The sequence below is a fragment of the Nannospalax galili genome, unplaced genomic scaffold (genome assembly GCF_000622305.1).
Source record: "Nannospalax galili isolate Female #2095 unplaced genomic scaffold, S.galili_v1.0 scaffold1379, whole genome shotgun sequence".
In the NCBI taxonomy this organism is placed as follows: domain Eukaryota; kingdom Metazoa; phylum Chordata; class Mammalia; order Rodentia; family Spalacidae; genus Nannospalax; species Nannospalax galili.
This window is the reverse complement of record NW_008343573.1, coordinates 1,826,073-1,849,644: the sequence shown is the minus strand read 5'-3', so window position 1 is coordinate 1,849,644 and position 23,572 is coordinate 1,826,073. Positions and strand designations below refer to the sequence as shown.

The following is a 23,572-nucleotide window of genomic DNA, read 5'->3' as shown; positions in this document are numbered from 1 at the left end:
ATACACATAAAATAATGAGAGAGAGAGAGAGAGAGAGAGAGAGAGAGAGAGAGAGAGAGGAAGGAAGGAAGAGAAAGAGAGGGAGAAAGAAAGAGAGAGAGAAAAAGAAAGAAAGAAAGAAAGAAAGAAAGAAAGAAAGAAAGAAAGAAAGAAAGAAAGAAAGAAAACTGAACAACCTGCCCAGGGGAGCACCACCCACAGTGGGTAGGTCTGCCCTCCCAGATCATTCAACAACCAAGAAAATGCTTCATAGACTTGGCCACAGGCCTGTTCCATAGAGGAAAATCCTCAGCTGAGGTTCCCTCAACCTAGGTGTGTCAAGTTGACAACTAAATCTATCTAGCACAAATGCTTACATAAGAAAAAACAAAAGCCAAGCATGGTGACACATGGATATAAGCCCAGTACTTGAGTGACTAAGAAGGCTTGAGTTCAAGACTATCTGGCCACCTAGATCATTCTAGGTAATCTCAGGCTACATAGTGAGACTCTTGTGTCCACCCCCCCCCCAAAGCCAAAGAAAATAAGGAAAATTCCTTTCTGATACTTTACTTTCTTAGTACTATTTCTACAAATTATTTACAATCACATTTTATAAGATTATAATGTTTGTGTTTAAAAAAAAAGCACCATAAGTTCTTAATTTTGCTACAAATAGTATCTAAAAGATAAAAGGACCTCCTCCCAAACCAGAATTAAGATTCCTTTAAGGCAAGTATCAGGGTCAATTTCAACTGTCAACTTGAAATCTGAAATCATCTGGGGGATAGACCTCTGGGAATGCTTGAGGCAAGGTGGGGGGTTATCTTCATTAGGTTGGAGTGTAAAGATTCATCCACTGTGGGTGGCACCAATCCCTGGATTGGGATCCTATACAGAATAAAAAAGAGGAAATGTGCTTAAGCACATTTATTAATCCCTCTCTACTTCCTGATTGTGGATGCAATCTGACCAGCTGCTTCAAGCTTCTGCCACCTTGACTTTCTTGCCTTTCTCTACCTTTGAACTGTCAATCAAATTCCCATTCTCCTTTAAGTGGCATTTATCAGAATATTTTATCACAGCAATTGGCAAAGTAACTGAGACAGCAGGGATTTTATACTTTGTTTACTGCCACATTCCCAGCAACTAAAACAGCTGTTGGCATATAGCACACTCTTTAAAAAAAAATGTTGAGTTAAATAACTGACAGAACAACAAAGAATTTTAAAAGTGATCTCATAGATAATACAAAAACTAAAGACTATAATACAGCAACAGAAAAGAATAGTTTTTTCATAAAACCAGACTTTTCAAGAAGTTATGTTTATACAGCATAGAAGCCACAGATCTGAGAGATGAGGAACAATTTCCTAATACACATTATTATACTGATGGAAAGGAAAGCTACATAGGTTACATATGCTTTGTCCAAAATGCTTGGGAACAGAAATATTTAATTACCAAATATGCAAGTTTTGGAGAATTGACAGAGACTTTAAGAAGTGCATGCAAAAGCTTTAGGATCTAGAAGAATGATCAACCTGTGCAAATAATAGAAGACATGCAATAGTTAACTCAGTGGGACATTTCACTGTTATGTCACACAGAAAAAAAATAAACAGACAAGACTAGGTGCAACTCTAAAATTCACTCCTATAGTTCAGATGTGAAATGTCCCCCAGGCTTATGCACTGGCACATTTGGTCCCCAGCTGGTGGCAACTGTTTTAGCAAAGAGTGGATTGCTTTAGGAGGTAGGGCCTAACTAGAGAAAATGGGTTAATATCTCCCTTCGTCCCTTCTCTCCACATTCCTCTGAATATTCCCATGATTTGACCAGCTACTTCATGTTTCTGAAGCCATTCCTTCCCACCATAATGGATCCTGAACCATGAGTCACAATAAATATATTTCCTTCACTAAGTTGTTTCTGTCCAATATTCTGTCACAATGATGAGAAAAGTAATATATACATTCATGATTCTTTAAAACTCAAACTAATTTGTTCTGCTTTTATCTTTTTTAAAAAGGCTAAATTTTTTTATTGGTAATTTGTAAGATAAACAGAATGACAGAATATTTACGAAAATTCAGAGAAAATCCTTTTCATTAATTCTGTTTACCTTTAAATATTAATCATGTAAGAAATCACAAATGGGTTGTGTGAAACTGCAGTTTTAAAAAACCTATAATTCACACTATTTAGAGAGCTGTAGAAAGTTTAGCTAATTGCAAAACATTTGACTCCAAAGTTCTAGAAACACAAAGCTGCATTTAAATAGACTTTATTTCATCCTATTCTATCACTTCTTTATACTCTACTTAGAAATCCTAAATTTAAGTGCATCACCCTCACAAAAAAATAAAAGACAAAGTAAACTGAAATTATTTCTTTACAAAATGATGGCTGCTTTTGTTTAATTTTAGGATTCCTTATATTACAATTCTGTTCATTGTTTTTTTTCTAAACAATAGACTATGCTGGTTTCATTTGAATGTAAACATTTATTTGTCAGCAGGAAAGGAATGAATATTACAAGTTTGATTATAGTCAACAATTCTCTCATCAGTTAGTTCTTACTCCAAATATAAATGCTTTATTTCGAGAAAATTTTATTACAAAAGTTCTTTTATGCATGTTCCATGCCTTGGAAACAAAAGACTAAAAAGACAGGGTATTATACTAATTGCCACCTCTTAGGCATTGATTTTAAGACATGGAGTTATATTTATTTCTATTATTTAGCAAAGAAGAAAATGTTCTGATAAAGCCTCTAAAATAATAGTAATTTGGTCCTACATGTATAACTACACTGGGGTTACCATCATTGAGCAAGTCAAGTTGATCTGAAACTCAGTGGGAAACCAGTCACAAAACTACCACTCACAGCACCAAGACAGAAAAAGGCTACCTTAGGGCATCAGTCAGTTCTTCTCTTGATGAACAGGATTCAGTTTCATTAAGAAATAAATAAGGAGTTAGAAAGATGGATCAACAGTTAAGAGCACTGGCTACTCTTGCAAAAGACCCAGGTTTGATTCTCGGCACCCCCAAGGTGACTAATAACTATCCATAACTCCAGTTCCAAGGGAATCTGACCTCTGTGGCATTGCACAAAATTGGTACACTTACATACATGCAGGCAATACATCCATACACATAAAAATAAATAAAAATTTTAAAAAAAGAAATAACTGAGAAGACAGAAAAAAATCTAAAAGGAAATTCTGAAATTTACCATATTCTCAGATGCTATCAAACTACAAAATAGAGACATGAATGAAAACACCAAGGCTCAAGGAAAGGAATAATCCAACTCGCATCATTGGCTTAGTCTCTGGAACTTAGCTGCCTTATCTACTTAAAATAAATACTACAGCATTACCAGTCTTGATGCAAGTAAGACTAAAATAAATGTTTCCTTGAGTTCTAATCCATATTAATTAATAGCATGCTATTAGAAGTCTAACCTCTGTGACAGATTTGTAACTCTCTCCTGCACCTGTGTAACTTTGATTGCATCCTTCAATCTACCTCAGTAGTAGAATGACTCAGTTTCCTCACTAGCAAAACATTATTTACCTCATTTAGATTGGAGAAGATAAGTTAGTACAGATAAAGCCTTTAAATAGTGCCCAGTATCCAGCAAATATTTAATAATTACCATTATAAAAGTATTATTTTTAACACCAACAAAGTTTGTTATAAGTAGTAAAGATGGCATTGGTTAACATTCCAAGGCCTACTATATAAGTGGTAATAACATATTAATGATTATATCAAAGCAGTATATTTATTAATATCTAGCAATTGGAGTAAACCCCATTGGTATCATTCTGAGTAAGATGACACCCAGTCAATGCATTCACAATAACAAGAAATATGATTAGTTATTTTATAAGGTAGAAAAAAAAACACAATGATTTCTAAAAGCCATAGCCTTCCTGCTAAATGTTTAAAATCAAGTTTAAGAATGAGTTTTCAATGACTAGAAATTTGTGATTTGATTATTTCAAAGAACAACATTACAAAGAAAATCATTACAGCTAAAGGAAAAGGCACAAAATCCAATGGATTCACGCCATAGAATCTCCCAGAAAAGTCAGTTATGTAACTGAATTATAGAACTGATGTTCTATACAAGATGACTAATGTCAGTCAAACAAGGGACAACAATGAGGAGAGACATCACGGGAATGACACTGGCTTCTTCCGCCACTACCACCTCCAGCATAATGGGAGAGGTGCCCTTAATCTTGAAAGAGACAATGAAGGTGCTGAGAACAAGATAGGATACCTATGCTTGCTGTAAGGGGAGTTACCAAGGAAAAAAAGCATCCTCCAACCAAGGTGCAATGCCTTTTCACTTTGCCACAAATAAGCCTAACTAGCTAAAGTCTCCCAAATAAAACATCAACATAGTAACCCTTACAAAAGCATTCAGTATTGCATACATAACAAATACACAAAAATGCCTGTTTTATTTTAGTTGTGAGGATGCTGATATTTGTAATATTACTTTTTATTAGTAAGACATTTTGATGTTATGACAAATATCCAAGAAAACAAGCTAAAAGGAGGAAAGCTTTACTTGGATTCCTGATTTAGAGGTTTAACACATGGTAGACAGGCTCCGAGGCTTTGAGCCTGAGATGAGGCAGAACCTCATGGGGAAAAGGCCTGATGGAGCACGGCTGCACACCTTATGGCAAGCTAAGAGGGAGGGATAACCCAAAGGGGCCAAGGCCCAAGCATACACTTCAAGGGCGTGTGCCCAGCAGCTCACTTCCTCCAACTAGGCCCCACTTTCCACAGTTCTACCAAGTCCCACAGTCTATGGAAAATTTGAATCTATTAATAGATTAAATGACTATTTAATATAATATAGTATACTATTTAGTATGATATAATCATCTCCAGGAATGCCCTCAGACACACCTGGGTGGGTTCTGTTAATTTCCTGAGTGTCTCTCAATCCAATCAAGTTGACAAGATTAAATATCACATGCACAAACAGAAAACAGGAGAACAGATTAAAACTGGTCAAGTGAAACTTTCATTTATAGTAACCAAGAAACCTATGTCAAAGCTGTCAGAATTTCATTCAGTGAGGGAGAGTATCTATGATACGTGATGATATTGAAGATCTGTAATAGAACAGGACTATTCTCATGCAGTGGAAGCTGAAAAACTCACCTACGAAATAAGGAAAAAGATAAATCTAATAAATTTTACTCCCTAATCTCTACTGCCTACTTTACTAGAACCAGTGGAGAAAATAATAAAGAAGAATTTACATTGCTTAAAACCAATCAGACCCTAACAAATCTTCTTGTCTATTATACTACATCAGGAAAACCACTTCCAAGACAAAAATAAAACTTTATGTCATCTGAATTTATCAATTACAAAACTGAGATGCTCCAAAATGTTCATGAATTGTATCAATGCACATTATTAACTATGACCCTGATGATTTATAGTGCTAATAGATTTTGAACAACAGGATCAGGAGACTAAATAGTATTTTATCTCCTTTTCATTCATATAATGAAAAAACAGCACCAATAATATAATGCCTAAGAAAACTATTAACCATAAGAAGACTAATTTCTTCACTGTCACCAAGAAACTCTCTGCACATTCCTGCCTCTATATCTGTGCTAAGTGCCTCCGTCAGAGGCAGATATACTAAAACTGAACAATACAGAGGAGCATGATCCTGTGTTCAATGGGCATTCATACACCATCTACAAAGCTAGTCAACTTTGTCCAAATTATGACTACATTTTATAGTACTTAATATGTATGTGCATAAAGTTCTAAAAAATTATATTATGAATTATATATATGCATATATTCAGTAGTCTTTATAGACAATATTTTATTTCCAGTTTTATAGAGACACAGGCACAAAACAGAAAGTAATTTATTAAAAAAAATCACAGAGCTCTTCGTAAGATGCAGCTGAGTTTTGAACCTAGGCAGTCTGGTTCCAGAGTATACGCTCTTAGCTACTATGATAGCCAACAGTTAAGTACCCACTTTTCACAGCACAAATCCTGGCTTCCCACAGATACATAACAACCACTCCATTCCACACTGCTTTCTTCTTGTTACACACCCTCATTATTTTTCACCTGAACAATTTATCTGGCATTTACTCGGTCTTCTGACAATATAGGTGGCATAGTCCTCATGTTTTCCTGGATTTCTAATCTATTCTCTCATCAATTTCCTAGTATATATTCTGTCCCCTCACTAAAAGTAAATAATATTTCTGGTAAATAACTCTTTCAGATCTGGAGAGATGGCTCAGTGGTTAAGAGTAATGACTGCTCTTGCAGAATTCCTGGGTTTAAATCCCAGTACCCACAGGTCAGCTAACAACCATCTGTAACTCCAGTTCCAGGGGATCCAACAACCTCTTCTATCCTCCACTGACCTCCATAGGCACTACACGACATGGGTGCACTTACATACATGCAGGCATAACACTCATACACACACACACAAAAAAAAAATTAGGGGCTGGAGAGATGGCTCAGCAGTTACGAACACTGACTTTTCTTGCAGAAGACCCAGGTTTGAATCCCAGCACCCACATGGCAGCTAACAACTGTCTGTAACTCCAGTCCCAGGGGATTGACAGCCTCTTCTGACCAATGCGGGCACTGCATGACACGGGTACACTTACCTATATGCAGGCAATATATACATACACATAAAATTTAAAAATAACAATAAATTTAAAAAAATTTTTAATTAGATAAAAATAAAATCTCTCTAATGATCATACTCTGGGTAGTGTGGTATGCATATCAAGAACATACAAATAATAATCTAAATTTTTAAGTGCATTGTTTCATTTAATCCCCAACCAAACATCCCATAAGGTACATGATACAATTATAAATTGCATATATGTAATCCATATGCTCAAAAATTATCATTGAAGAGAGACTGTCAAGGAATGATCAGTAGGAAGAGATCCATTGATATTCTCAATTCTAAAATCAAAATGCTCAAAGGAAAAAATTCTTAAGAACTAGAAATATTTTTAAAAATCAAGGTATATACATTCATTGAACAATAAATTTTAAACTGTCAGACTGAAACGCAGACTAAATAGCCAAGACCACTACACTGTAGATAGCTCTTTCAGCACTGACCTCACACATAGCTGTGTATGTTAGCTGCATACACAGCCTTCAAACCAAGGGTACTCTAAACAACAGAAAACTCATAGGAGTTCATTAAAACGATTTAATCAAATCAGCACATTCTTTAAGAAATACTACCCCAATATTTGAAGAAGACTCCAGTGACAAAAGCAAAAGAAGAAAGAAAAAGAAGCTTGTGATGTAACATAGAAACACTAGAAGAGAAAGGAGCCCCTCAACCCAAAGTTTGGTGGAAGTTTCTTGCCAGCTGAGAATCAAAGTTTGATAACCAAATTTGCCATGAATATTGTCTATGTAGAGACAATATTCTCTTTAATAGAGATACTTTGGATACAAACATTAAAATAGCAATGAAACATGCTTAAGGCCTAAATGTATATGATCTGTGAATTTAACCTTGCTCCTTTGCCAGCCACAAACCTGTAGCTGTCTGAGAATCTCACAAATATGATTATGAACTTATCTCACAGTCAAACACAGGTCTTAACTCCCTTCTGACTGCAGAGAGTAAGGATTTATTCAATGGCTTTATATTTTCAGACTGTACTTCTATCTAATGTGCCCTTAGGAACTACCCTATGATCTCTATCTTATGATCTCTATTACTTTACAAAAAAAAATTCTTGGGGCTGAGAAAATGCCTCAATGGGTAAAGTGCTTGCTGAGCAAGCATGAGACTCTGGGTTCAGATCCCCAGAACCCATATAAAAAGCTGGGCATCGTGGTACATGCCTATAACCCCAACACTAAGGGTTGACGGCAGGGCACAGAAACAGGTAGATCCCAGGGACTCAATGGCCAGTCAGTATATCTGAAACAGAAAGCCTCAGGTTCACTGAGAGTCTCTGTCTCAAACAGAGTGAAGAGCAGTAGAAGATGATGACTACCTCTGGCTTCTACACGTGCACACAGATGAGTATAACACACACACACACACACACACACACACACACACACACACACAAACTTCCTTAAAAACCCTTTAAATAAAGTAACTTCAAAAGTCACCAAAATCAGGCTGTGAATATGGTAGAGTGTTTTCCTAGCATGCATGAGGGCCTAAATCCAATCCCCCAACTCACCCCACATAATTTTTTAAAGGTCACCAAAAGTATACATATGGCTACACTTAAGATACTATAGTGAGCAGGATGTGGTGGTACATGCCTTTATACTGACCTTTGGGGAGGCAGAAGCAGGCTGCCAGACTGCAGGGACTACTGGGAGGCCTAGTCTCAAAAACAATTCATTCTCATTCATATTCATTCTCTCTCATTCGTGTGTGTGTGTGTGTGTCTCTCTCTCTCTCTCTCTCTCTCTCTCTCTCTCTCTCTCCCTCTCTCATCCCCCCCTCATATCCATGTATTTTTCCAAAGAACCTGTCTCTTAAATGCCTGCATCTATGTTAAAACCATTTCTACAGAAACTACTACTGCTTGGGGGAAAAAAAGCTTCAGAAAACAAGTTGAAGAATGGCATGAGGAAAGAAACAAAGTAAAAAGTGTTCAAAAAAAAAGCAGGGGGCTTGCAAGATGACTCAGCAGGTAAAGATGCTTGCTGCCATCCAGGCAACCTAAGTTTGATTCCCGAAATAAAGAAGATGGTGGAAAGAGAGAACTGACTCCTTCAAAGTTATCTTCTGACCTCCGTACATATACTGTGGCACATGTGTCCACACACAGATGTATACATATAATACAGTAAATTATTTAATATTTTTTAAATAAACTTGTTAAATTGAATTTTTAATTTTTTTAAGGTAGAAAGTATGAATATAGCATTTTAACCCAAAGGCTATCCAAATGGGTTTCCACATTCATGGTGTGAAAATTTATGCTGTCTTTCTACCTGTCACTGTAGTGTTCACTAGAGGATTAAAATTAAAACCACTGATGCTCCCAGACCACACTTGCCAGCTCTCCACCCATGTGGTTAACATTGTGAATACTTCTTTGCTGGTGTTATCAAACTGAATACGAATATTTATTTATGTGTCTCTCTGAATATGAATCTTTATTTACACATCGTGAGGCCCTACAGAGCTTTAGTCATTTTTGTACCATGAGTGCAATCATTTAGACCTCACTACATATTTAATGCACAGACAGATTGAAGAATGGTGGCAGAATATACGGAAATAATCCAACAACAGAAACTACTCCTAAACCATAAGAATATTTACAGATGACCCAGTATGATTCTTCATAGCTGAAGATTTAGACAACATACTTAAGAGCTTATCAAGCATTTCTGATGTAAAATTTCTAAAATGGACCTTACAACTCTGTCCTACATGAAAGCCATCAGCAGCCATGCAGTGCTATATAAGATAGGAAACTCCAGGCCTTCATGGGAGTATGCATGAGAGTGGAAACAGAACAATCTCTGTGTTGTTTTCTTTGTTTCTATTTCATTAATTTCTGCTCTGATTTTTGTTATTTCTTTTCTTCTGCTGGGTTTGGGTTTCATTTGTTCTTGCCTTTCCAGTGCCATGAGTTGCAATGTTAAGTCATTTATCTGTGCTCTTTCTGGTTTTTTTAATATAGACACTTAGAGCTACAAACTTCCCTCTTAGGACTCCTTTTAAAGTGTACCAGAGGTTTTGTTGCATTGTATTATAATTTTCATTTAGCTCCAGGAATACTTTTCTTTCTTAATTTCTCCTTTGACTCACTCATCATTCAGGAGTGTGTTGTTTAATCTCCATGAGTTCATGTAGTGACTAGGGCTTCATCCAGTGTTGATTTTAAGCCTTACTGCACTGTGGTCTGATAGAATACATGGAATTATTTCAATTTTTTTGTATTTGTTGAGGTTTGTTTTGTGCCCTAGTATGTGGTCAATTTTTGAGAAAATTCCATGGAGTGATGAAAAAAAGTGTTTTGTTTGGTGCTTAGGTGGAATATTCGAAAGATGTCTGCTAAGTCCATTTCCTGTATGGTACCATTTAATTCAGATCTGTTTATTCTTTGTCCAGTTGACCTGTCTAATGGAGACAGATAGTGCGGTATTGAAATCCCCTAATATTACTGAGTTGGGGTTAATCTGTGTCTTAAAGTCCTGTAATGTTATTTTTATGAATTTGGGTACACCAGAGTTTGGTGCCTATGTTCATGATTGCAATATCTTCTTGGTTAATTGCTCCTTTGATCAGAATGAAGTGACCCTCTTTATTATGTCTTCTGATTAGTTTATATCTTCTGATTAGTTTTATATATCTTCTGATTAGTTTTAGTTTGAAGTCTATTTTGTCAGATGTTAGAACTGCTTTAAAAGTAGACACTGCCTTTCCAGAGTTTAGACAAAAGTCTACATAAATCATTGTAATGTTTACTGAAAAGCTAATGTGCTGTGAATCCAGGTAGGTAGTAGCTCTCTTGATGGGTAAGTAGAAGGTGGAAACTGAGACACCATGGGAAGGCTAGAAATAGGTGTTTTAATCTTAATTTGGAAATTTGTTAATTTGTACATCTTTCTATATCTATATAACCCAATAAAAAGGTAAGTTTAATAACAATCAGAAAACCTTCAATTTCATTTAAAACAATACAGTATGAACCCAGAAGGAAAACAATGTATAGATGTTATCAGGAAGAAATGTCCCTATCCTGGTCTGTTATAACAACATATTTGTAACTGGGCAATTTATAGACAATCGAAATTTATTTCTCTAGGTTCTAGAGGTCGAGAGGAATCTAAGACAAATGAGGCAGCAGGTTTGGTAATCTGATTGGGGGGACAGACGTGGCTTCCATGATGGCTCCTTGTTGCTTTACCCTTCAGCAGAGCCACTGTCCTCACATGGCAAAGGAATGGAACAGCAAGAAGATGTTGCTTTCACCCTTGAGTATCTTTGTAACAACACTAATCCAGTCCATGAAGGCTCTGTCCCCTTGTCTTAATTACCTCCTAAAGGCCATACTTCCTTACAAACACTGTTGCATTTCAGATTCAACTCCAACATGAATTTTGGTCATGATCATCACTCAAAAGATACCAATTCCTGATTACAATCTTCGGTTTTGCTTATCAGTCTTTTCAAAACTATTTATTGCACCTGAAAAAAAATACACATGCAATACAGCATTCTTATCAACATCTATAAAGTAACTACTGCTTTCAAAGAGCTGCTTCTATTAGCCTCTACAGCCTCTATTAGGACCACCATTCCCACCTACTGAATGCCACTGAAATGCTTGGAACCAAGATTTCCCAGAATTAAGGCAGCTAGCAAATAGCATCACCAAGAATTATGTCTGAATTCCTCACTAAAAGCCTTTGCTACTTTCATTGTACCATGGTACCATCTCTCCCCATTAAGTATGTGATAATATCATGTCAGTGAGTCCAATATTTATGTGTCATGGGCTTTCTTCATCATTTTTACGTACAGATTAAATGAAATGGGTACACACTGAATCAAAACATTCCTTAATGTATGCTTTATTATAAAATAAGAATTTGATTCCTGATGGCATTTTTCTTATTACAAATGCAATGTGTTAAAAGACTTGCCTATACCAGAAATTGGGTAAAGTGTCTCACCGTTATTTATATGTTAATTAAATATAGTGTGATAAAGACAAACTGCTGCAACTGACAAGTATTTACATATTAATGAAATCTTGACTACCAAAGACATTGTGTGAACAAAAAAGAATTAAAGAGACTATTTCTCTGAAGCAATTTAACAATTCAAAACACGTTATAATCTACTTAAGGATCACATGTTCTAAAAATCATTGGTCAATGTATCTAGAGTTTAGAAGAAAATGAATAGTGAAGGGAAAGCCTTATCTCCATGAAAAGAGTGTAATTTTGTTGCAGTGGGTAATGCTGAGGAAAGATGCCAGCTTAGAAACAGAAAAGCTGGGGCTGGAGAGATGGCTCAGCAGTTAAGAGCACTGGCTGCTCTTGCAGAGGACCAAGGTTCGACTCCTAGCACCCATATGGCATGTAGCAACTATCCTTAACTCCAGTTCCAGGGGAATCCAACATATTCTTCTGACCTCCACGGGCCCTGCACATGTACACGTACACACATGCAGGCAATACACTCATGCGCCAAAAATAATATTTTTTAAAGAAACAGAAAAGCAAAGGTAAAAAAAAGCACCGCTTTCATTTTTAATTTCAAATGAAAACAGAAACTTTATACTAAGTCATATTAAAGCTATTTGGCAACAGTTACATCAACTCTACAACAGTAATGCAATTTAAATTAACTATTAAAATAATTCCTATTTCAGGACATATTTCACTAATGCTCTCAAATGTTTGTTGTTAGAGTAAGATAATCCCTTTTCTGTTTACTTTGGGTACACCCTATGAGAAGTGCATGTGCAATGAAATTAGAATATAACGTTAAAAAGGTGTTCTAAACTCAATCCCGAAATATTAAATAAAAGAGAAAATATCTCCCTGTTCAGCATGGAAGAAGCCAGAGCGGTTTGCATCCCAATTCCCTATCCCCAAGTTGGGTAACCTCTTCAGAGGAGGGTGTGATAGGAAGAGGAGGTAGGAATTGCCTAGGCAGTTAGGGTAAAAAGACCTCAAAGAAAAGTAGCCAGTTTCCTGGCTAAAACTCACAATACCCTTGGGCCTCTTAGCAACATACCATTCCAAAGGCCAAAAATGCCAAAAGTATTTGGGATTTTTATCTAATCCTTAAAAGATTTTAGGGTTACCTCTCAGAGGGGTGAATGTTAGAGTAGCCAAAAGCCCCATTAAAAAAGAAGAAAGAGTACATGAAGTTATCAGAAAAAAAGTGATGGGGAGATATGGAAGGAGTAGGAGGGGAGGGAATGGGCATGGATTTGATCAAAACACCTTATATGCATGTATGAAATTCTCAATAAATTATGTTAAAAAAATAACAGGAAAGAAAAGAAAAAAAAACACTTCTTTAGTATAAATATAATACCATCTACTAAAGATGAAAATAAATTGGCATACTAATGGTATAGGTGTCTCTATTTTTAGATAAACAGTAAATCTTGGCTAAATCTTTGATACTTCAGGATATAGAGCATTTTCATTATTTTTCAGATTGATATTATTTTAATTTAAACTAAAAAGAAAGTTGTACTTGAGCTAAAAATATCATAAAATTCTTTTATTTACCAACTCCTAGACACTAGCCCACCAGGGAACTTCACTTACCACATCCAAAAAAATCTTACTGTCTATACACCAGTTTATTAACATTGCATAAATTAACCACTCAGTCTCAAAATTATCCATTCAATAACTGGGCTGATTAACTGCTTCAAAAGTTTTCAAAAGAAAAGATACAAATGACTAATAAATATTTGAAAGTATGTTCAACATCCTTAGCCATGAGGGAAATGTAAATTAAAGGTGATTTGAGATTCCATTTCACCCAAGTCAGAGTGGCTAACATCAAGGAAACAAATAACACACAATGTAGTTTTATTTAACAGTAAAGAAAGATGAAATAATGAAATTTTCAGGTAAATGGATGGATCTAGAAACTGTTATACTAAACGAAGTAACACGAACTCAAAAAATCAAAAAAACATATGTTCTCCCTCATCTAGGATCCTAGCACCAAATCCTTATAAGTGAGTGCATATCCTGATACAACTACAGGGACCAGGAATATGGAAGGAAAACAGGGAGGTAAAGGGAAAGAAGGAATCCAAGAGAGAATAGTAGGATAAAAGTGTTATTAAGGGAGAAATATGTAACAAGGGGGGTAGTTAAAGGGGAGAAGGTGATGGAGGACTATGGGAATAAAGGGAAAAAAGTCCTTCCTATTATTGAAAAACATTGAGGTCTCTAGGGGAAAAGCAAATATTCATTTATTTAAATATTGTGGTAATGAGGAATAAAACTACTGAGCATTTAATTCTTATCAGTTATTTATAGTTATGAAAACAGAAAGAAAACAATGGCTAAGTAACTTGTAGTATCAGGAAGTTTCTAAATTGCAGAGTTGAGATTTACTTCTAAGCCAGCCTACCGATTTTGACACAGTTGTCCTTTTAATAGTACAATATGCTTTCAATTTTTCTGTGAAAAATTGTCTATCAGTCATGTCTATCATTGGAGTACTGTAACATTTGAGTTGAAAAACCCATTCCTTGATGGAAAGAGGACTCTCTTAACATTCAGGAAGTTTATGAAAGTTAGAAAATTTAGGATGCTCATAAAGTTACAGGACTGCCAAGGTTACAGGACCAGTAAGCAACTGCTGGAAAGAGAAGCCTTTCTCCAGTGCAACTACGTACAAGTTAGGCATGAACACCAGGGATGCAGCTTTGTGTCTTCACCCATCTTGAGGTGGTCTCTTCAGTGATGTAGCTGTATTTGAGTCTTTAGTTATAGAGGTAACCACTGGGTGCTTTTGTAAGCAATCCTGATAAATTCACCAGTTTATCAAGCTAGATATGAGGAAGATATTTTATTTAGGTTTGTTGTTAGTGCCCTGCATGGGGTGAATGAACATTTGTATACTTCTTCCCAAATAAAGTCACATAAAATGACTTAAAACAGCTTAGAGAGAGAGAGAAAAAATAGCTAATCATTACAATCTAATTTCTTTAGTAACCATCAGAGTCCCAGGCACCTAACAAATAACAATACTCACAAAAGTCCAATGCTGAAATTTTAACTTTGAAATATTAATTTCTATCTTCTTAATCAGAGAATCTGCCCTAAACCCATTGTCCCTTTAAATAACAGGAAAGGAAGAATACTACAGCCAGCATCTCAAGTATCCCCTGTGCTGGAGAGCTTTAGTGTCAACTTGACACACCTGGGTTGAGGGAGCCTCAACTGGGGAATTGCCTTCATTGGACTGGCCTGTGGCCATGTCCATAGGGCTCCTTCTTGATTGTTGAGTGATGTGGGCAGGGCCAGCCCACTGTGGGTGGTGCCATCCTTGGGCAGGTGGGCCTGTGTTGCATAAGAAAGGAGGCTGAGCAGGGCCCAAGGGAGTAAGCCAGTAAGCAGCATTCCTCCAGGGTCTATGCCCCAGCTCCTGCTTCCAGGTTCCTGCCCTGAGTTCCTACCTGGGGCTCCCTGATGAATTGTGACATGGGAGATGTAAGCTGAATAAACCCTTTCCTCCCCAAGTTGATAGTGGTTAGAGTGTTTTGTCACAGCAATGGAGAAACAAACTAGGACACCCACCAAACCAAGAAATATGCAAGTCTACATCCCCTATTGCCAGACCAAAACCCAGAAAGAAGAATAGGCCATTCTTTCCTAACAAAACCAGTATCTTGGATTCAAAAACTGCAGTCTATTAAAAAGTGCTCATTTCTACTGACACCTAACTCACAGCCAGTTCTTAATTTACTTACACCCAGAATACACAGTCACCTTACTGTTCTTCACTCACAGCCACTGAGAGACCACACACACACACACACACACACACACACACACACACACAAGGTCCTACTCTGTAGCCTAGGCTAGCCTCCAACACATGGCAGGTATTTTTCCTGCTTCCACCTACCAAGTGCTGGGATTACAGGCATGAACCATCATGCCTGGCTACTGATTCATTTTCAACTAGGGAACTGACTGGTGACATCATCGGTACCTCGTGAATAAGTAAAATTATACTATTGAGTTAATGAACAACTTCAGATTAAATATTTATTGACAGGGCTGGAGAGATGGTTCAGCAGTTAAGAGCACTGACTGCTCTTGCAGAGGACCCAGGTTTGATTCCCAGCACCCACATGGCAGCTACAAACCATCCTTAACTCCAGTTCCAAAGCCCTGTTCTGACCTCTGCGGCATTGCACAACATAAGTGCACTCACACGCAGGCAATACACTCATACACATAAAATAATAAATAAAATATTTAAAAAATAAATAAATATTGACTACCCCTTTTTACTCAAACTTGTCCAAAAAGAAAATCAAACTACACTCAATTTTCAAGGCCTAGATTCAAGCATTATCTTTTCTAAGAAGGCTTTCCTGATTTTTCTCCTTTGCAACAGAAAATAATCTTTGCCATGTCTAAACCTATCTGTATTCTTCACATAAAACAATCTTTTGAAGATTATTCATTATTTTATTTGTTTGTTTATTATGTGTATGTATGTAGGTGTGCACCTACCATGATGCTCACGTGCAGGTCAGAAGACAACTAGCATGAGTCAGTCTTCTTCTGCCAAGTGGGTGCAGGCTCAAACTTGGATCTTCAGGCCTGGCCCCTAGGGTCTTTACCCCTTGAGCACCTTGGCTGGCCCCATATTCTAATCTTAGGGTAGTTACTTCTATTCTTAATCTATCAGGCATTCTCTATTAGATTATAATTTATCTGGAGAAAGAGATCATATTGTATTCATATTTATAAATAACTGACCTATCCAAGCTAATATAACATCTTTATATGAGACATAAATATTAACTAAATTTCTACTGAAATAACATAAACTCATATGTAACTCACAACTACTGTAAACTGTTTTTTCAAAGAAAATGAAATAAAGTAATTTAGAATTTTAAAAAAAATTCTGACATATACTCATGATTAGCTATTAATTTCAACAAAAAATGGATTAAAACTAAAAAGTCATCTGGGGACACAAAATTGACTCACTAGGCCTTAATATATATGACAGAATGCATGAAATTTAGTGGGAGGAGGGGAGCACTATGGGGCGGGTGAAGATGAAGAGGAGAACCTAAATATGATTAAGATGTATGAAATGCACAAAATTTCAATAAAACTTAGAGGGCCTGGAGAGATAGCTCAGTAGCTAAGGGCACTGGCTACTCTTGTAGAGGACCCAGATTCAATTCCCAGCACCCACATGGAGGCTAACAACAGTCCATAAATCCAGTTCTTGGGGATCTGATGCCCTCTTCTGACCTCTGCGGGCATGTACGACACAGGTACACTTACATACATGCAGGCAATACACTCATACACATAAAATAAAAACAATAAATAATATTTTTTAAAACTGAAAACTCACAACTGCTTTACAAGAAACCATTAATCTGTGCCTTATGGTAGATAACCTTCCTGAATAGTTATACAATTCAGTAAAATTGTGGCAACAGCAACTAATTGTGGTAATATCTCCTGTCGCTTTTCAAGGAAAATAAAAAGTTAATTTACTTTCTGAACTGAAAACTATCTAGAGTCCACTCTCACTTCATTGAAAACATATCAACAATTTCATTTCAAAAACTACAGACTAATATAAATTATCAAAATATCATCAACTTGACACTACACATATAATAAAAGTTAGACTTCTACCTGTCTTTCACTTGTGAAGACCTGGGATAAGGGCTTCTGATCTTTTCAAAAGTCAATTTTCATCTTTCATTTGATGATTAAAATTATATTAATGATACAGTGGTTTAAATTATATTAATGACTTAGAGCCAGGTGTGGTGGCACATACCTATAATCCCAACACTCAAAGAGACTGAGGCAGGAGGAACATTGAGTTTGAGGCTAGCCTGACCAAAATAGTGAATTCAAGGCTAGCCTGGCTTACACAGCAAGATCAAGCCTCAACTTCCCCAAAATTATATTAATGATTTAAAAGACAAGGTAAATCAATTTGATATATCAAATTTTTATTACAGAAAATTTTAATAAAAGGCATATTGAGATTTTGCTTTATGGCACAAATTTTCTATTGTAGCAACAAGGAAAAAAGCCTCCTTCTCAAATTCAAGAATGATTTTTTTTATTTTAATTAAAAGAAGCATTTCATTACAACAGCATTAACCTATTCAATAACATTTTTCTGAGCTAGGGTACATCTCTTTCAAAATTGGCTGTACATTTCTAGGTTTACAGATGAATTATTACGCTTATATAATCTTTTACTCATTATAAACTCTATAAGACATAAAATTAAATGAGGTTCCAACGTTTAAAAAAGATCTCCACTGCGTTGTCAAAACACACAGTTTCATACAGAAAAATTCATTTCAGGGCTCTTGACATTGAGACGTTTTCACATGCATTTCTAATCTCTATATACATGACTATCACTGGTCACAGTCACCCACCTTCTGAGCTCCTCGGCATCTGAGCATGAATACAAACTCATCAGGTAGACAGCCTTCCTCTCCCACTAGAGCCTCCATACTCTGCTATCCCTGCCACTGTCCACTGTGCTGTCAGCACCCCCATCCATTTTTAAAAATACTAAAAGAAAGAGAAGTTCCCTCCAGTTTGAAGACCCTATTTATCACTAGGAAATGAAGAGGAGGTTTCCACAAGGAGTCAGGCAAAAATAGTGAGGCGACCTCTCATCTCACATTGGGATTTACCTTCATCCTTTTTACGGCACAAACAGAAACGCAGCCCAAAGATAGAAATCCACCCTAAGCCATATTTAATCATAATATTAATTTCATAGAACATACATCATGCATTGTGGGTGACACAGTTAAGTGAAATAGGGGAATTAGAAAACAAAGCACAGCACTTCTACTTCCATAATAATCAGAATGCACAAAAGGGACAACAGACGAGCAAGCAGGAATGACTGAGGGTTAGCAAGGAATCAACACAAGCAAACATAAAAGATTTCAGAACACACAGAAGTCCTAGGCCTGCAGATCACAGGGAAGAAATATTCCGTCAAATGGCATGTCAGTTGTTGTACTATGCTGCTTTGCAAAGTTGTTCTAAATGAAGGTACTTAAAAGCAGTTTGTGTTGGTTTAAACAGGGTCTCAGGTATACCAGGCTGGCCTGTTATGTAGAAAAGAATGACCTTGAACTGATCCTCCTGCCCTTCAATCCAAGTGCTGGGGTTACAGGCAGAGGCCACCACACCCAGCTCTGAAAGTTTTTATGGTCTCAGGAAAGGAGGAGTTTCTAGATATGGAGAGAGACTATCATATACTGACAAGCTTAGGTTGGAGGTCTATGTAATCTATGCGAATTGAAATCTAAAATTGTTCACTTGGCCACTCTTTAAACATTTAGCCTTGATGATATGTCATATATATTATTGTGGAACTAAAGGGAAAGAATAATTAGAAATGAATGAATAGCTCATTTACAGTCACAAACCAGGAAAGAAAATGGGAACATCTACAACACGATTAGAGTTTAACTCAAGGACAGTCCATCAGCAGGGTCCAGCAAGCTTTCAAAGTCAAACTTCCAACTCCAGATGATCTACTAAATTTTGATAGTTACACATTAAAAGAAAATGCTCTATACATTCTATTTCCATTAACAAAATTTTACCCCTTACACTACACAATACTTCAATAACTCAAAATAAATAAAAAGTTCAGGCTTTCCTTGGTGATTCTGGAGATAATCCAGGAATATGTCATAAATAATACTTTCACTGACTGGTAAATGAGTACCAAAAAATTTCGCAGCTGAAGGATACTGAATTACAGTTTACTTCCATGCACTGAAAGTGAATGAAGTCTACCATGTACTATAGGAACTTAGACGGGATCTTCAGACAGAGAAATGACATTAGTAAAACACTGAATAAATACAAATTAATCCGTAGCTACTTTACAGTATTGTACAATCAGTCTGCTATAATGATTTTAAGATGTAAATTCATTTCAATAAATTGATGGACTACCAAACAGCTTACAGATAACATAAATTTCACATTGCTGATGCACAATTTTTCTCTGTGGAAAGCTTCAGGCATGACCAGCTTTTTGAGAGTGTGACACAATGCTGTCATCTACAAAGTTCTTGCTAAAGAAATGTGCTTTCAAGTCTCTTCCCCTCAAAAGAAAAACTTCATGTTTTAAGTTAAGTTTACAATTTGTGTTGGGCTTTCTCTGTGGAAAGCTTCAGGCATGTCCAGCTTTTTGAGAGTGTGACACAATGCTGTCATCTACAAAGTTCTTGCTAAAGAAATGTGCTTTCAAGTCTCTTCCCCTCAAAAGAAAAACTTCATGTTTTAAGTTAAGTTTACAATTTGTGTTGGGCCACATTCATAGCCATACTGGGGTACATGAGGGCCATGGGGTAGAACCAGCTGCGGCTGGATGAACACACAAAACCACAGACAAAGCAAGCCACATTCCACTTCTATCGTACTCATCACCTACCAGCTTTCTGTGCTCACCAAGCACACTGAAAGCCATTCCAACCACACCTGGAGTTTCAAGTTTCCATCAGAGTTCTGTCATCCTCCTTCTGCTTCCCTAGAAATTAAAAACTGCAAGGATCTTTCTCGGTGTTTTATCCAAGTGTCATGCTTTAGTATTACATAGGTGTTTATCAGGTGACACACAGAAAACCATGTTACAAGTTTTATTAGGTTTCTAATTTTTATCAGTGTTCCAAGTGTCAAGAACTTCACTTCTTCAGCATGCCCTGCAGTTTCTCTGAATGATTCTGTACTGCACAGATCTTTAGTAATGTACATGTCACAACAGGGCAGAGTTGGGCACTCAATGATGACTTCTTATTTTGACAAATGTGCTGCACTTATATGAGAAGAAATAGGAATCTAGATCAACAGAACACAGGAATTCTCTATTTCCCTTACAACTTTTCTGAAAATATAAAATTATTCCAATAAAACGTTTGAGAACCAAATCTTAGTAGGGTCTCCGTATTAGTAACTGCTAACAGCTGGCACTCCAGCAGCACTTGCTTGATGCCAGGCCCTGCTCTCAGTGGATTATTTATGCACATTAGTCATTCTCTAGCTCATTCTCACAACAGGATGAACTAAGTGCTATAATCACACCCATGTTACAAGTGAGAAGAGGGAAGTGCAGCTAAGAAGATAAACCCAAATTGTGAATGTAGGCCAGTGGAGAACCAGGACTCTCACCCTCATGCCACATTATTTCAGACATTACAGACAACTAAGCTTTTCACAATCGTCTTCTGGAAAGATTTTACGTACAGAAGGGAGGCTAAGATAAAGAAATTTAGTCATTCTAAAATGTGCTGTAAATACCAAATATTATGAAAAAAAATCTCCTTTGTGTACAGAGTATCTCTATTAAATAAATGAGGATGCTAACAAAGACAGTAAGGAATGTCACCTTTGCACTTTCAAAGGTAAATATAAAGTAAATATTTCATAATAGTGACAAACTAATAATAGGCAGCTGATAAAATGATGCATCACCTGTGACAAAGAAAATCTAATTTCAAAGCTTTACAACACTTGGTCACATTTCTGCAGCTAATGGCCTATCCATCTTCAATCTATTCACTGAGGCAAATATATCCCTGTGTCATTTTTAAGAGGAATTATTCTGGCCATGTGACAGTGCTGGCCTGTAATGGTGGCACTAAGGAGCCTTAGAAGCAGGAAGTCACTCAAGCTGGAGGCATCCTGGCCTACATGATAAGTTCCAGGCCAGGTAGAGCTCCTTAGGGAGACTCTGTTTGAAAAACAAAGGAAAAATAAAAATTAAAAAATATTTTGGGTTCTAGGAGATCATGAAGGAGTAATATTGGGTGTGTCTGAACTGGCTTAGGGTCTACATCTTGTGCTACAACCCATAATCAAATAGCTATAATGCGGAATAGAAAACATTAGTCTGGCTAATAGTTTTCCCCTTTGTGCTTCTGGGATTTCAATCAGAGAAAAGGCTGTGGAGCAATGCAGGATGAATACACTGCTGGGTCCTAAAATAGGATGAGAACTTTAATTCAACTTTTAAAAGAGACAACTAATTCAAGTAGACACTGTTAATCTAAAAACTGTTCTTAGTCAGAAAACAATTTCAACTTAAGGTGATCCTATACTGTTAAACACATTTTTGCTCATTTAAAAACTATGTTGAAAATAATGTTTTTTTCATTACAACAGCATTGACAAATTCAATAACAATTTCCTGAGCTAAGATGCATCTCTTTCAAAATTGGCTGTAAATTTTTAGGTTTACAGTTGAATTATTACAGTTATACAATACTGTACTCAGTATAAACCCTATAAGAAAATAATTTTATTACCAGGAGTTTGAAATTTAAGGTGTTCACAATTAACAAAAAAATTATTTCAGATGTATATAATTAAACTTATAATTATGATAACATATAAAATTTATAAACTATACATATATAAAATAGAGTAACATACCAAGCTTCAGGCAGCAGAACAGAATATTCATATGGAGAAGTGGTTTCTGGGAAGTTGGAGAGAATTGCAAGGCGGTGGGGAAGAAGGTCGGAGCCGTGGTAAGTCAGTAGAATTTCTAGGGCTTGTACATTACTTTCCTGTATGAAATGCAAGGGACAAATGTCTACAATGAACCTCAGGAATAAAATACTGAATCTATAAGAACACTTAAACACTGAACGTTAAATCTGGGATGCAGCTCTCACACAGCTGCTCTGAAATGACTCTCAATTCTTCCTTACCTGCATCATGTTTCTCAATCTACTACAAAATTGCTTTAAAACTCTAAACAACAGATATTTATTAAACATAACTCCATTTTCTCTACACTTATTAATATTTAAAGAGGAAAGAGAGTGTAATGGTATATGCATGCAATAACATTAACTACACAACTCAAAGATTTAGTGTTAATAACCATTAATTATTCTAGTTACAAAAAAGCAATTACCCGAGCATAAGTTCTTGCTGAGAGGACAATATTCTGGCTTCTGAACTTCTTAAAGAATTCAGCATCGTATCTCTGTTCAGACGCATGAGGCACCCCTAGGATTTCCTGAGGGGAAACAGTGATTTAATGAATAGGCTTTCTAAATACGGGTGACAAGAAAATACTGAAAACCTTTACAACTGTGCCTGCCTAAATAAATAAGGCCTGAATTAGTTTATTTCAGCTATCAGCCACTAACATACTTTAGTCTTTTATAGTACTTTCCTTTACTTTCAAAGAGGCTATATTTAATTATAAGTATTATTAAATTTTAGATTCATAAGTAAATGAAATAATGAAAATTAAATTGATTACAGTAAGAGAACCAAAACCCACCTAATAACAACAGAGCAGCAACAGTTATGCACAGCTGGTGTATTATGACCACTGACCATCTTCACAGGAGAATGGAACATGAATTTTCCTACTGCTAGAATAAGCAATGTTAAATGCAATTGAACCTTTCATTAATTTAACAAACACTGAGTGTCCACTATGTCCCTGGGCACTGTGAGAGGTACCGGTGATACAATAAACAATATGCCTCCCTGCCCTTCAACTAATTTAAAATCTAGTAGGAAATGAACCAACTTTATCGTAAATGTTTTCTTTATTATTTTTATTTTACGTTTATGAGCGTATTGCCTGCATGTCTCTAAGTACACCCATGTCATGCACTGCCCACAGAAGTCGGAAGAGGATGTCTGATCCCCTGGAACTGGAGTTATGGACGGCTCCTAGCCACCATGTGGGTACTGGGAACTGAATCCAGGTCCTCTGTAAAAGCAGGCAGTGCTCTTAACCACTGAGCCATCTCTCC

General features: G+C 36.4%; 1 protein-coding gene across 1 annotated transcript in view; it reads right to left on the bottom strand.

Moving 5' to 3' along the window:
- LOC103739398 (neuroblastoma-amplified sequence-like) overlaps positions 1–23,572 on the bottom strand; it is a 165,653-nt gene that overhangs the window by 22,373 nt on the left and 119,708 nt on the right. Inside the window, exons 20-21 of the mRNA XM_008839774.3 lie at positions 22,714–22,818; positions 22,224–22,360 (exon numbers count right to left, since the gene is read on the bottom strand). Of these exons, the coding sequence (XP_008837996.2) occupies positions 22,224–22,360; positions 22,714–22,818 (242 nt within the window). The remainder of the gene's footprint in view (positions 1–22,223; positions 22,361–22,713; positions 22,819–23,572) is intronic.